Source organism: Mirounga leonina, unplaced genomic scaffold (genome assembly GCF_011800145.1).
Source record: "Mirounga leonina isolate KUSES-001 unplaced genomic scaffold, KU_Mleo_1.0 Mir_53, whole genome shotgun sequence".
Taxonomy (NCBI): domain Eukaryota; kingdom Metazoa; phylum Chordata; class Mammalia; order Carnivora; family Phocidae; genus Mirounga; species Mirounga leonina.
Window position 1 is genome coordinate 15,983,819 of NW_023270807.1, and position 15,196 is coordinate 15,999,014.

General features: G+C 35.5%; 2 protein-coding genes across 2 annotated transcripts; one reads left to right on the forward strand and one right to left on the reverse strand.

Moving 5' to 3' along the window:
* Nucleotides 1-1,455: 1,455 nt before the first annotated feature.
* DEFB114 (defensin beta 114) lies at nucleotides 1,456-2,428 on the reverse strand. Its single transcript, XM_034990829.1, has 2 exons — nucleotides 2,320-2,428; nucleotides 1,456-1,637 (listed from the first exon to the last, which is right to left on the reverse strand). Exons 1-2 carry the CDS (start codon nucleotides 2,426-2,428, stop codon nucleotides 1,456-1,458), a joined length of 291 nt encoding a protein of 96 aa, XP_034846720.1.
* Nucleotides 2,429-13,519: 11,091 nt separating this feature from the next.
* LOC118001285 (uncharacterized protein KIAA1143-like) lies at nucleotides 13,520-14,287 on the forward strand. Its single transcript, XM_034991349.1, has 2 exons — nucleotides 13,520-13,815; nucleotides 14,016-14,287. The coding sequence occupies exons 1-2, from the start codon at nucleotides 13,533-13,535 to the stop codon at nucleotides 14,285-14,287; spliced, it is 555 nt and encodes a 184-aa protein (XP_034847240.1). The 5' UTR covers nucleotides 13,520-13,532.
* Nucleotides 14,288-15,196: the final 909 nt, after the last annotated feature.

Here is a 15,196-nt window from a genome sequence, read left to right on the forward strand (position 1 = left end):
TCCTCCAAAATCCCTTTCCACAAAGATTTAATGCAAATCATGAATTATTTTGTCTCATTTCTTATTGCATTCAACATTTACAACTTGTTCTCCATCCCTGGAGCTCTTTATGCATTTTTTTTTAAAGATTTTACTTATTTATTTGACAGAGACACAGTGAGAGAGGGAACACAGGCAGGGGGAGTGGGAGAGGGAGAAGCAAGCTTCCTGCTGACCAGGGAGCCCGATGCGGGGCTCAATCCCAGGACCTGGGATGATGACCTGAGCCGAAGGCAGACGCTCAAAGACTGAGCCACGTAGGCGCCCCACATTTTTTTTCTTCTCTTTTCAGATTCTTGAATTTGATCCTCATATCTGATTGTTGATCCTGCAGAAGTACAGACTTTGGTTACCCTTCTTGCCTCTAACTTAGACATTGTACTTGAATTAAACATATTTTTTTTGTTTGTTTTTGTTTTTTAGGTACACATCACTTAAATCCCCAGAGGCAATATGATGCCTGTCCTGGAACAAGCTGTTTAAACTAGATATTATCATGAGGTTCACTAGATCTCTAGTGAAAAAAAACAAAAATTTAAAAATTAAAAAAAAAAAAAAGCAGTAATCTTGGGCCAGTTGTTAAATTAGTTTAAAAAAAAAACAGTAGTAAAAATGTTTGGGAACTTGGTAAAATATTGATAAATGGTTGATTGGTCCTTTGTTTTTAGCTGGAAAAAAATTCTAGTCTCTATGTTTTTCCCTTAACTTTTATCATTACAGAGACTATTTGTGCTGTCTAGTATTTACACTGAGAATGAAACAACAGAACTTATGCATTTTTCCATCCCTTCAGAACTAAGTACAAAACTGCCAAGATAATGTTTTGAGTCTAGACTCTGGCCAAAGTTCAGATTGTATTTAAACCCAGTTTAATAGTATTACTATTAAATAATATTCAATTAATATGCCTTCTTGCACGAACAGAACTCGGAGAGAAGAAAGGAATGGCCAGTGAATATCGTCATGCTGTACTGTAGCTTATGTCCTCATCTTGTTCTGAGGTTTCCTGTTTCTCAATGTCAATAACATAACGATGACATTTAGATAACTGATAAGTCTATGGGTATTAATTTTCATCAATCACATTTCTAATAAGGTCATGGTTAAGTTGGCAAATGTTCAATTGTGTAAGTTTAGGTAAGCCATGACAGATCAAAAGTGGTTCTAAACTGAAGCAAAGGTGATATCCATATGATAGGAAATTAACGAAAGATAGACCTCTATCATAAAACCTCTAACTTGAGAATATAAGAAAGGTCTTAGCTCACTCCACTGAATGCATAATTAATATCTACAGAGGAAGATATCAATATTGGCATATGTCTTTATTTATTACAGAAAGTCTAATTTATTCCTATACCTCTTTGCACTGGTGTACAAACTTCTTTGATCACAGGTACATCTTCCTTTTCAAAATTAATCTTCTTCAAATAACCTCTCAATGCAGCAAATTTTACTTGGTGAGAGACATATATCAATTTGCTTTTCATATTTAAAGCAGTGTCTTCTACAGTAACCGAAATATTTTGTGCACCGATCAGGATCCACCAAGGTACATGTGGCTATAGTAAAAGAAGAGTAACCGACATTACTAATCTCTTACTTAAGAACATATTATTTCTGATGACAAAAAGTACTATGTATACATTGTAATGAACTTATAAAATGCCAAAAAATAAGAAGACACTAAAATATTACATACTTCCATATATATATATATACAAAGTTTGAACGTGTTTTAAATTAATATATATTACATTTTTATGCCATACATTATTCTCAATAAGATTCAAAAATTTTTTAGAGCTACATAATATTCCTTTGAAATATATGACAGTTTGTCCATTTTTTCCATTAGGTCGTATTTAAAATTTTAATATTTTAAGATTATAATAAGCAAATTTGTAGTACATATTTTAATATTTACATGAGCCATATTTAAGATAATTGTGGAACAGTTAGATCCCAGGGTTATTAATTTATATATTGCACCAGCAATATATGTAACTTTTGCCCCCAAATAAAATGGTGTCCACTGCAGTTTTAATTTTTATGCTGTTAGTATTTGTTCCGAACAATTCTTTTTTCTTTAATAGTTCATATACTTTCCTTATTATGTTATTATATAATTTTTTAAAAGAATTCATGAGTTCTCTTTAAAAATTTTTTTAAAGGCTTTATTTTTAGAGCAGTTTTAGGTTTACAAAAAAATTGAAAGAAAGGCACATATTGAAAGAAAGGCACATTCCTATATACTTCCTGCCCCTAAATATGCATAACCTTCCCCATTATCAACATCATCCACCAGAAGGGTACATTTTTTACCAAGGACAAAGCTACATTGACACATCATAACCACCCAAAGTCCATAGTTTTCACTATGGTTCATTCTTCGTGTTGTGCATTCTACGGGCTTGGGCAAATGTATAATTAAATATATCCATTATTATAATATTATACAAGGTATTTTCAGTGCCCTAAACATCTTCTGGGCTCTGCTTATTCATCTCTCCCCTCCCTCCTCTGCCAACTATTGTCTTTTTTACTGCCTTCATAGTTGTGCCCTCCCAAGAATGTTCTATAGTAGAAATCATATCGTACACAGCATTTTTAGATTAGCTTCTTTCACTTAGTAATGTGAATTTAAAGTTCTTACATGTCTTTTCATGATTTGATAGCTCATTTTTTTTTTAGCATTAATTAACATTCTGTTGTCTGGATATATCACAGTTGATCTATCCATTTACCTACTGAAAAATATCCTGGATGATTCCAAGCTTTGGAAATTAGGAATACAGCTGTTTATAGACATTCATGGGCAGGTTTTTGTGTGGGCAGAAGTTTTCAGCTGCTTTGGGTAAATACCAAGGAGCATAATTGCTGTGATATGGTACCAGTATGGTTAGTTTTTTATTAATAAATAATTATTAATAATATTAATAAATATAAATAAAATAAATATTAATAAATAAAATAAATATTTTATTTATTTATTTTAGAGAGAGAGAGAGAAAATGAGTAGGGAGAGGGACAGACAGAGGGAGAAGCAGGTTCCCTGCTGAGCAAGGAGCCCGATGGGGGACTCGATCCCAGGACCCTGGGATCATGACCTGAGCTGAAGGCAGATGCTTAACGACTGAGCCACCCAGGCACCCCCAGTATCTTTAGTTTTATAAGAAACTGCCAAACTGTGTTCCGAAGTAGCTATATCATTTTGCAATCCCATCAGCAGTATATGAGAGTTCCTGTTGCTCCATATACTCACCACAATTTGGTTTTGCCAGTATTCCAAATTTTAGCTGTTTTAATAGGTATAAAATGTTACTTCGTTTCAATTTACATTTCCCTGATGACATATGACGTGGAACATCCTTTCATATGCTTACTTGCCATTTGTATAACTTCTTTGATGAGATGTCTGTTAAGTGTTTTGGTCCTTTTGTTTTTATTTTGTTTTGTTTCCTTATTGTTGAGTTTTAAATGTTCTTTGTATGTTTTGGATAATGGTCCTTTATTGCATGTGTCTATTGCGAGTATTTCTCCCAGTTTGTGGCTTGTCATCTCATTATCTTGTTGTTATATTTCTCAGGGGAGAAGTCTTTAGTTTTAATAAAGTCTAGCTTATCAACTCTTTCTTTCGTGGATCGTGCCTTTGGTGCTGTATCCAGAAAGTCATTGCCATCCCCAAGGACATACATCTAGGTTTCTTCTATGTTATGTTCTAGGAGTTTTATAATTTTGCATTTTACATCTGGATCTATGAGCCATTTCAAGCCTATTCACTAGTCTAGATTCACTTTTTTCACATGTGGACGTCCACTTGTTCCAACATCAGCTGTTGAAGAGACTGTCTTTTCTTCATTATATTGCCTTTGCTCTTTTGTCAAGTATCAGTTGACTATATTTATAGGGATCTATTTCTGAGATCTCTGTCCTGTTCTATTGATCTATTTGTTTACTCTTTGACCAGTACCACACTATTCTGTTCAGATATATGAATATAATGGTATGAATTTCCCTGTAAACTCTACTATAGCTGTGTTCTATGAGCTTTGTGCTCTCATTTTTATTACCATTCAGATGATGATATTTTCTAATACTCACTGATATTTCTTCTTTGAATTAGGTTGAGTTTCGTTAATCTTCATATTTATATCTTCTTATTCTTACATTTATATTGTTTATTTTTCTCTGTTTTCTGTGTAACTGAGGAAGGTGTGTTATCATCACCCATTATTATGGTGTTCTCTACTCTTTTTGTCTTTCTATTTTTTTTTTTTACATATTTCAAGACTAAGTTATTTGTTGCATTAAATTTACGGTTGCAATATTATCCTGTTGAATTGAATCTTTTATTACTATGAATAATCATTCTTTGTCTCTATTAATGCATTTTTTTCTTACTGTCTACTTTATATAATACTAATATAACTACTTCACCATGCTTTTGTTGGGGTTTTATATCCTTTCTAATCCTTTAGATTTTATAATTTCTCTTTTCTCATATATTAGATATTTCTCATATAAACTATTCAGTACATTCAAAACTATATTCACTACATTCAAAAGATTCACTCATTTTTTTTAACTTTACACTAATATTTATAATAGTAATATATATTGGATGAAATATATCCTGTTATTTTTTTTCTTATCTTCTTTTCTATATATTGGTTATTTTTTATAATCCCATCATATAATTTACCATTGTGTAGTTATATTATCTTTTACTCTTTTTTTGTGTTTATGCTAGAAGTTTCAACTTAACAAAGTCTTATTAAAAATCATTGCTTGTTTGGTTTTTTTTGTTTGGTTTTTTGTTTTTTCCTGTGTTTCTGAGCTTCCACATAGAAAATCATTCTCCTTCTGGCCAAACAATCTTTTAAGAATTTCCCTTAATACAGGAGCTCTGATGTTGAACTCTCTGTTTTTATTTGAGAATATCCTTATGTTATCTTCACTCCTAGAGGGTATTTTCATTTGATACAGAATTCTAGATTATAGTTGTTTTCTTTCAGGACTCTGAAGATATGACTACGTTGTCTTGTGACTTCTTTGTTGTTTTTTGAGAAGTCAACTTTCAGTTTAATATCTGACCCTTTGAAAATGATATGTTGTTTTCTTCAACTTTTGCTTTGCTTTATTGTTTTGTTTTGTTTTTTAGCAGTTTGCTATGCTTTTTCTTCCTTCCTTCCTTCATTTCTTCCTTTCTTCCCCCTTCCTTCTTTTCCTCTTTCCTACCTTCCTTCTTGCCTTCATCCTTCCCGCCCTCCTTCACCTTTTTTCTTATTTTTCAACCTCTAATTTTCTCTTGTTTCATTCCAGATATTTCCTTCTGATTCATCTTTCATCATCATTAAATATCTCACTGAATATGTAAAAGCAACTATTTAATACATTCAATATGTATTTAATTTTGCTTTATGAATTTTTCAGTTCTGGAATTTTATTTTTGCTCTTTGTTGTAGTCTTCACATCTATGCCAAGTTTTTACTTTTGTTTTTCTTTATTTAAACAAGTTAAGCACAGTTATTTTAAAGTCTAGGTCTGGTAACTTCATTATCTGGATTCCTTGTTAATCTCTCCCCTTGTATGCTGGTTTTGATTTTTGATAGGATAGTTCTGTTTTCATTTGTTCCTGATTATTTTTGTCACATACATTTTTAATGAAAGATTGAGGAAATAGCTTGAGGTCTAGAATGATGTTATCTTTCTCCAGAATGATTTATTATTGTTCCTTGTTGATGGCTAAGACTACCAACTAACCTTCCTGGATAATCTTAAACCATTTATAGAACTTGAGATAATGTAAAAGTGGGTATTCGTTCCTGGGATGGCTGGATGGCTGGACTAATGTCCTTTTTCTTTTTTTTTTTTTAAAGATTTTATTTATTTATTTGAGAGAGAGAATGAGATAGAGAGAGCACGAGAGGGAAGAGGGTCAGAGGGAGAAGCAGACCCCCCGCTGAGCAGGGAGCCCGATGGGGGACTCGATCCTGGGACTCGATCCCGGGACTCCAGGATCATGACCTGAACCGAAGGCAGTCGCTTAACCAACTGAGCCACCCAGGCGCCCCTGGACTATGTCCTTTTAACCTAGTTTGTAGTTTTTTGGGATCCTCAGCCAAAGCACACCAGTATTACCATAGTTCTCCTTCCTTTGCAGGCTCTGAATTACAATTTTTGCCCCAGTGGTAGCATAAGGCTATCAGATTTCTGCTTTTCATCTTCTTTCCTGTGTCTTTAAGAATAGTCAGATGCTTCTAGGGAGAAGAATGCTTCTAGCCTCAGAAGTTGATCTCTCAACTTGATCTTTTCACTGTAACTTTTAATTGACCCATTTACTCTGCAATGCCTTTAAGCAATTGTTTCGTGTTTTTTGTTTTGTTTTGTTTTGTTTTTTGTCCATATATCCCCCTCAGTGCATGGGAGAGGCTATATGAAAAAAACTGTTACAATTTTATATTATGTTTTAATATCAGGTTGCTGCTATGCGAAACAGACTACTATAATTTTTATTGTAAAGTTTTAACATCAAGTAGAGCAAACAAAGTGTGGACCTCAGGCTGTTCGCTCGGGGTCCCCTGTGCCTCGCTTTACTGTCGTCTCTTTTTCTCAGTTCCTTCACCGTCCCAAAAAGAGACGACAGTGTAGCGAGGCACAGAGGACCCTGAGCAAACAGCCCGAGGTCCCCGACTTTCAGAGGTCAACAACAAATCACTATTTTTCAAAATCTTTGTATGGTACAGATTGATAGTTTTTCTAACTGCAGAGTTTACAGCCATGGACTTTAAGCTTGAAGTTTAATGCTGTTATTTGCTAGCTAAGTAACTTTGGGTAAGCCCTACGAGCCTCAGTTGCTTCATGTGTAAAATGGAGAAAATGGTATCTCATTCACTGAGTCTCTATGAAACATGATGAATTAACACATAAACAGGTGTACAATAGTGTCTGGAACATAATAGTTTCTCACAGATTAAGAACTTATTAATTAATGGTGAATAAAAAGACTATAGTTGAAATTAAATCCTTATTGATTCCAACTTTTAGACCAGGCGGTGGGCTTTTTCTGGAGGTAAAGCAAAACACTGAGCCAAAGTGAGAGTGAGAGAGAGAGAGATAGGCTAATTAAGTACAGATACTTATGATAGAGAAATATATTAGGTCTAATGTGTGAACAGATTGTTTGTTTAATGTCATGGTGTTATATCATGGAAGAGTGATATGAAAATTTAACCTTAAAAAATGAGCAAGTGTTATTCCAATGCACAGGAGGAGTATAAAAAGAACAAGAACCAGTCAGACAAGTAGTATGATTCTCATCCTAGAGTTGAAAGAGCATATTATATGTTTAAGTTCAAAAACTAATAATAACACAAATAGATTTCCTTCATTGAAAACCTACTGTGTGTCAGGTATTGTTTTGAATATTTTGCATACATTATCTCATTTAACTGCCATAATAAAACTTTGAGGTTGGTGCTGTTCAGATAAAAAACCTGAGGCTTTGAATGACCAAATAATTTGCCCAAGGTTGCAAAACTAATACATGCTTAACCCAGGGTTCAATCTTAAATTGTTCCAAACCAGAATTTGCATTTTAAATATGTAATCCATGGCCTCTACATTGAAAAAGTTGGAAAGTGACATATGACAAACACTCAACAGATCTGGATATGGTCTCAAATTTAATATTGCTTATGGTAGCTTGTTGTCTCTAGGACCTTTAAGTATTTTATGACTATGGAGGAACCTGAAGATGTGAAAATCAGAAGTTGAGCACTGAATGACAAAATAGAATTTTATTAAGATGAGTATGTTTACCCATACAAAGAATCAATAGTAATACATACTTAATATACTCTATATATGCTTAATAAGTGGGTTTCCTTTCTGCAACCTGAACGTAAGAAAAATTTTACTTTAGACAAATTTAAATAAAATAATTTTAGCTCCTCTATGTGGAATTATTTGTCAGTTCCCTTGACTTTGATGTCTTAACTCAAAGTTGGATAACTGAGAATTTAAGGTCACTTTCTGTTCCCCATCTCTTACTGACCTCTTATTCAGAGCTTAGAATTAAATCCATTTTTCTTTTTTCTTTTCTATTTCTCAAATATTGTCAGTCTGGTAAGGGTTGCACTTGTCTCTTATCTTATGGTTGGCACCTGGATCTCTACTATTAAAGACACTTCCTATCAATTAATAGTACCATCATGTAAAAGTCATAAAATGCTCTAAAATATTAATATTTGTGTTTTATTTTTCCTTAGCTTATTCAAGGATATTGAAGAAGGTATAATTCTTTAAGTCAGGTGGATGAAAATACAGAAAAATATTAAGACTAATTTGCAAATTACCTTAACAAGTACAAAATAATAAAAACAAATCATTGCCGCAAGAGAAGCACTAACATGGTATTCATTTGTCATATAACATCTTTCTGGATTGGTTGAGAAGTTACTTAGCTAGTCAGTGAAATCCTGGCCTATGGGAAGAGGTTATTTATTTTTATGCGCTCCACTTTTCTCCCAACATTTTATTGGTAATTCTCATTTGTAACCAAATCAACTTGATTTTAAATTTAATAAAATCTAGAGCACCGGGACCATTACTGTCTTTCCACCAACAATTCAACACAGGTGAGGGTCTCTCCTCCACTATTTTAGACTCAGCCTCCCATGCACCAAGCAATACATCTTAAAGTTTCTAAGGCCACCATGTTTCTGTCATTTAAGGTCCATTCTGAGACATCTTAACAAGTGGCTATACTGAGACAGTACCTTGTATTCTTTCTCAACTACTTCTCTTTTTCTGTTTTCTACTTCTACTTCTATTTTTCCATTTCTTGAAATACTGCAATATGATATTGAATGTGATAAATGTTTTGCTTACATTATCTCTGAATCTTTGCAAAATCTTATAAAATTAATGGTATTACCTTTCCATTGTACAGTTAAAGGAATTAAAGCTTCTCCACAACTACAAAGGAGCCTCAGGTCCTTAATATAAACTCTGATCTATTTGATGACAAGCTCACTCTATAAACCACTAGTATGCTGTTTTCACTATCTCTATGGATTATTTTTGCTTGTACTAAAATACTGCCTAAAATACTGCTCATTCTGTCATGTTTTAACCATCGTCAGTATTATTCTCTATCAATTTTCTATAACTCTCCCTCCAGCATGGTATCACTCTGCTTGGATCCCTCATCTTACATCTTCACAAAGTATCCACTTAGACGGAATACTTTTTATTGTTTCTTTAATGACTTTAAGGTTCTATAAATAACAAACCGCACCCTTGTGTAATTGATATGTACTACTCTATAAACTCCTTCAAAGCCACTCACTCTGATACCTTGTATTACCCTTCCTATTTTTTTGGTCCAGCAAAGGCCAAATGTAGAGCATTCTGTCCATTTCAGTACACATTATGACTTAGTATCTGTTTGAATGATCAAAAGGTAAAGGAAAGTTTGTGGTCATATTCATACACTAAGTGTCTTCATTACATTGTTTAAAGTTTTCTGCAATGCTCAGCAAATGGAATAGTCCCCACACATCTGAAGCACACCTATATTCCCATGTGACTTCATTGCTTTTGGCCAAATAATCTATTCATCTTGTACTTTATCCTCAGTGTCTTCTACAGAAAGCATGATGAAATATAAAGAACAAATACGCTAGGATTTTGTATTCCAATATTTATATTCCACTTATCACACAGCATAATAGGTGTGACCTTGAAAACCTCTCTCCTTTGATGTCATTTTCCTCTTGTATAAAAAGAGGCAATAACAGGTATCTCAGAGTGTTGTCTGGAAGGTCAGATTAGATGTCTACATGAGAAGTTACAAAGTGGGGTTTGGCACATGCTAGACACGCATATTTACTTTTTTTTTTTTTTTTTTTTAAGATTTTATTTATTTATTTGACAGAGAGAGGCAGTGAGAGAGGGAACACAAGCAGGGGGAGTGGGAGAGGGAGAAGCAGGCTTCCTGCGGAGCAGGGAGCCCGATGTGGGGCTCGATCCCAGGACCCTGGGACCATGACCTGAGCTGAAGGCAGACGCTTAATGACAGAGCCACCCAGGCACCCCACGCATATTTACTTCTTGTCTTCCCTTTCTTTCTCTCACCTTCCAAGGTGTAAATACAAGTGTCTTATCCCCAGTTTCAAAGCTCTTCATCAGAGAATGCAGGACATTTTCCCAAACCTCCACAATTGCCATGCCATAATTCCACCATTCTTACTATTTAGAGCATACTTTTATAAGCCTTCTAATTCAAGGAATTCATTGATTTATCTGAGTTTATTCAACTAGCTTTTAATATGCTAGTTGAATACTAGAATTACTGTGTCTTTCTTTTATTTTTGTTTCCTTAGTGTCCAGCATTGTGCTCAGTAGATCACTAGCCACTCCGTATTACATGGTTATTGATTGACACACTAGCACCATGGGCCTCCACATCCTCCCTAATCATCTCTGAGGTCCCCACTTCCTCAATTCGCCTTCATTATTAATAACTATAATATCTGGGGCGCCTGGGTGGAGCAGTCAGTTAAGCCTCCGACTATTGGTTTCAGCCCAGGTCGTGATCTCAGGGTCATCATCACGAAGTCTGCTTAAGACTTTCTCTCCCTCTCCCACTGGCAACCCCCCTGCCCCACATGCACGCTCTCCCTCTTTGTCTCTCTCTCTCTAAAATAAATAAACCTTTAAAAAATGATAATCATAATAACTATAACATCAGCAACTATAATAATTATAATAGTATCTAAATTGGTAGACTAATTTTCAGTTTGTAGGGCTACTTACTGGTACATTATTACGCTAAATCCTAACTGCAGTCTTTTGAGGTGCATATAATTAGCAAGCACAATATTTTATATCAGACTTTTTATTTAAGATTGTGGTTGTTATTGATTCTGCTTGTATTTTCTTTTTTTTTAATTGTTAAAGACTTTGGCAAATCACTTAAGTTCTCTGAGTGGCAAGGTTCAGAAGTTATTAAGTAGGAAGCTAGTAATAAAATCTAGATCTTCTAAGTTTCAATTCAGTTCTCTTTCTGTTACATGTTGCACCTCTTGAATTCCCAACTTTCTAGGTCCAAATTAGAACACTTTTGGGTATCAATTTATATCTTCATTGTTAGAGAGCCTGGATCCCCTCAGAGGACAGACCTCTCAAGAATATCATAAAATCGGGCGCCTGGGTGGCTCAGTCGTTAAGCGTCTGCCTTCGGCTCAGGTCATGATCCCAGGGTCCTGGGATCGAGTCCCACATTGGGCTCCCTGCTCCGCAGGAAGCCTGCTTCTCCCTCTCCCACTCCCCCTGCTTGTGTTCCTGCTCTCGCTATTTCTCTGTCAAATAAATAAATAAAATCTTTAAAAAAAAAAAAAGAATATCATAAAATCTCCAACATGCACTTCATTGCAGTACGTATTTTAAGTATTTATTTTTAATTGATTCATAAAGCCATTGCTGAATTTCTTTACTAATGTATTAACTAATTCAACAAGGATTTTTTGTGATAATATTTCTTTATTTGCCATTTTATTCCTACTGTATCTCATTGCCCAGCATATTTTGATACTATATCCTGGATCATTTTATAGATTCTATTATTGATATCTCAGGAGATATTTACTGTTATTCTCAATCATTCATCTTCCCTGGGCCTTATTTGTTTGTTTGTTTATTTATTTTTAAAAATTATTTGAGAGAGAGAGAGGAGAGCACGCAAGCAGCAGGGGGAGAGGCAGAGGGAGAGGGAGAAGCAGACTCCTTACTGAGCTCAGAGCTCAACATGGGGGCTAGATCCCAGGACACTGAGATCATGTCCTGAGGCAAAATCAAGAGTTGGATGCTTAACTGACTAAGCCACCCAGGTGCCCCTACTAGACCCAATTTATTATGCAATCTTCATTTCTGAATTTTAGAAATAAATTTTTTAATTTATATTTTTAAAAATAATTTAAGTATCTGGAAACAATCAAGACTTAAAATAACCAGAGGATCTACCTTGACCATATTAATTTTCAAAATGAGTTGAAGGGGCCTGGGTGGCTCAGTTGGTTAAGCATCCACCTCTTAATTTCGGCTCAGAACCCCTGTGTGGGCTCTTGCTTTGCGCTCAGCAGGGAGTCTGCTTGTCCCTCTGCCTCTCCCCCTGCTCCTGCTCTCTCTCTCTCTCTTTCCCTCTCTTAAATAAATTAAAATCTTTAAAATAAAATGAGTTGAGAGGGTGCCTGGGTGGCTCAGTCATTAAGCATCTGCCTTCGGCTCAGGTCATGATCGTGGAATCCTGGGATCAAGCCTGCATTGGGATCCCTGCTTGGTGGGAAGCCTGCTTCTCCCTCTCCCACTCCCCCTGCTTGTGTTCCTGCTCTCGCTATCTCTCTCTCTGTCAAATAAATAAACAAAATCCTAAAAAAAAAAAAAAAAAAGAAAAGAAAACGAGTTGAGTACATTAGTATAACACTATTCTAATGAGGAAACAGATTCAACACAATCAAGAGACTTCTTTAATTGATTTGATTGTGTTATTTTATAATCTGGTGTTTCTATTTTTAGCTAGAAGCTCTATAAACAAGCATTTATTTTACCTGGTAGGATGAAGGTCACATAACACAGAAAATGGAGGAGATGATAAAATATCTTCATTCTGCAGAAAGAAGCTGCTGGAAGATTTGGTAACAAAATCTAGAGAGTAGCACACTTTCCAAAAAGCCAGAAGACATTTACTATTTATAGTTTTCTAATGGAAGAAAAACTCTTTATCCGGAAATTGTTTTAATCTGGTGTACTTGTCTCTGCACCATTGACTAGGGCTGTGGGCAGAATTACCCAAACTGAAAATACTTGAAATTATTGATCTTTCGAGAGGAAACTTTATGTGGAAGATAGCTGCCCACATGACACCATTATATCGATGGTGATCAATTAAACATTGATGCAATGGGCATGCATGGAGTGGGTTTAAGAGAAATATTTACCATTTTAGATGTGAAACAATTGAAGATTACTCTGTCAGTTAAACTCCTGGTTACTTTTCAAAATATACTCTAGCCACGAATTTGGTATGCAAATTCATCAATATGTCCATATATATCCCAAATTCTTACTTATATCCAGTAATCCCATTGATTTCCCCAAATTACTCATTTACCAAAGGACAGATGGTAAGTCTTACTTTTGTAGTTAATTTTTACCAAATTATTTTCAGATGCAACTTGAATATTTACGGAGCTCTGCTTTTTCCTAGAAAAGGCCAATTAGTCTCCATTTATTTTAATTTTTTTATCAGAATAATATAGGCACACAATAAATATTGAAAAAAGACCTTGTAATGAATAGAAATAATTTCCTCTTTCAATCTATGTTTAGGTCTTCTCTTTATTATTGCCTAAGAATTAGGATCTAGCTTAATATTTTGTCCTTGTGTGGCAACCACAAAATGTATCTTTTGGTTTCCACTAAGAAAAATGTGGATTCAGGCTGTCGCCAATGTACCATCTCCAGGCGGCCCCGGGAACCTGTTTTTACTGGGAGCAGCTATGAGCAAGCGGAACCAGGTTTCGTACGTGCCGCCAGCTGAATCGGCGTTCCTGGCTCGCTTCAAGGAACAGGTTGGCTACAGGGAAGGGCCTACGGTGGAAACCAAGAGAATCCAGCCTCAGCTCCCAGATGAAGATGGTGACCCCAGTAACAAAGACGATGAACAGCCCCAAGTGGTGGTTTTAAAAAAGGGAGACCTGGGGCACCTGGGTGGCTCAGTCGTGCAGCATCTGCCTTCGGCTCAGGTCATGGTCCCAGGGTCCTGGGATCGAGCCCCGCATCGGGCTCCCTGCTCGGCGGGAAGCCTGCTTCTCCCTCTCCCACTCCCCCTGCTGGTGTTCCCTCTCTCACTGTCTCTCTCTGTCAAATAAATAAATAAAATCTTAAAAAAAAAAAAAAAAAAAGGGGAGACCTGTCAGTTGAAGAAGTCATGAAAATTAAAGCAGAAATAAAGGCTGCCAAAGCAGATGAAGAACCGGCTACACTTGATGGAAGAATCATGTATGGAAAACCAGTCAAATGTTCCTTGAATGAAAAATATTCAGGTTTAACAGCAAGCTTAAGAAAGAGGAAGGCAAATGAAGATGAAATAAATAAGCAGGACTCAGTTAAAAAGAACTCACAAAAGCCAATCAAAAACAGTTGCCGCCTTTCTTTTGACAATGAAGATGAAACTGAGTAAGTGTAAATATTTTGGACTTAGGGCGCCTGGATGGCTCAGTTGGTTAAGCGACTGCCTTCGGCTCAGGTCATGATCCTGGAGTCCCGGAATCGAGTCCCGCATCGGGCTCCCTGCTCGGCAGGGAGTCTGCTTCTCCCTCTGACCCTCCTCCCTCTCATGCTCTCTGTCTCTCATTCTGTCTCAAATAAATAAATAAAATCTTTAAAAAAAAAATATTTTGGACTTAGTCGTCCTTAAGAATATATGGGGTGTTTTTTAAAGTGACACTTTTTTTTTCTATTTAAAGATAATACAAGTTCATTATAAAAGATTCAGAAAAAATTTAGTATGATAAAAATTTTGTCTATCAATACCCTTTTGACATGAGGCTAACTCTGAAGATATTAATTACCATTAACATTTTGGAACTCCCACGTGTGGGGTATGTATTTTTTAAACAAAATTGAGATTATATTGCATATGTTTTCTGTCCTGCTTTTCACATGACATTATATTCTGAGCATTTTTCCAGATCAGTAAAATTTAAAAAATTAACATAATTGCTACAGAGGATTTTGTCATTAAACAGATTGCCTATTGCATCTTCTTCATTAGCAGAAGCCCACTTTGGAGGAAGATGATAATGTGCCTATTTAAGAATACTTCCCCAGCTCCTGCTAAAGGTGGCCATATAACAGCTCTGGCAATTTTAGAGATAAAAGTGGATCTTGTACAAGTGAGCTTCTAATAGAAGGGATCTTGATAGAAGAGAGGATCTAATGTATAACATGGAGACTGTAGTTAATAACTCTATAAAAAAGAGAGATAAGTAGAAATCTGCTTAATAAAGCTACCAGGTGTTTGATACAAAAAAGCAGATCTGGGGCGCCTGGGTGGCTCAGTTGGTTAAGCGACTGCCTTCGGCTCAGG

What these genes read in the sequence shown, in the direction of transcription:
- DEFB114 (XM_034990829.1), bottom strand. Translation starts at nt 2,428, where the DNA reads ATGAACCATAGTGAAAACTATGGACTTTGGGTGGTTATGATGTGTCAA. An exon ending in TGATGTTGATAATGGGGAAG is followed by an intron (nt 1,638 to 2,319) that starts GTTATGCATATT and finishes TTCTTAAGTAAG; the next exon opens with AGATTAGTAATGTCGGTTAC.
- LOC118001285 (XM_034991349.1), top strand. Translation starts at nt 13,533, where the DNA reads ATGTGGATTCAGGCTGTCGCCAATGTACCATCTCCAGGCGGCCCCGGG. An exon ending in GGGAGACCTGGGGCACCTGG is followed by an intron (nt 13,816 to 14,015) that starts GTGGCTCAGTCG and finishes AAAAAAGGGGAG; the next exon opens with ACCTGTCAGTTGAAGAAGTC.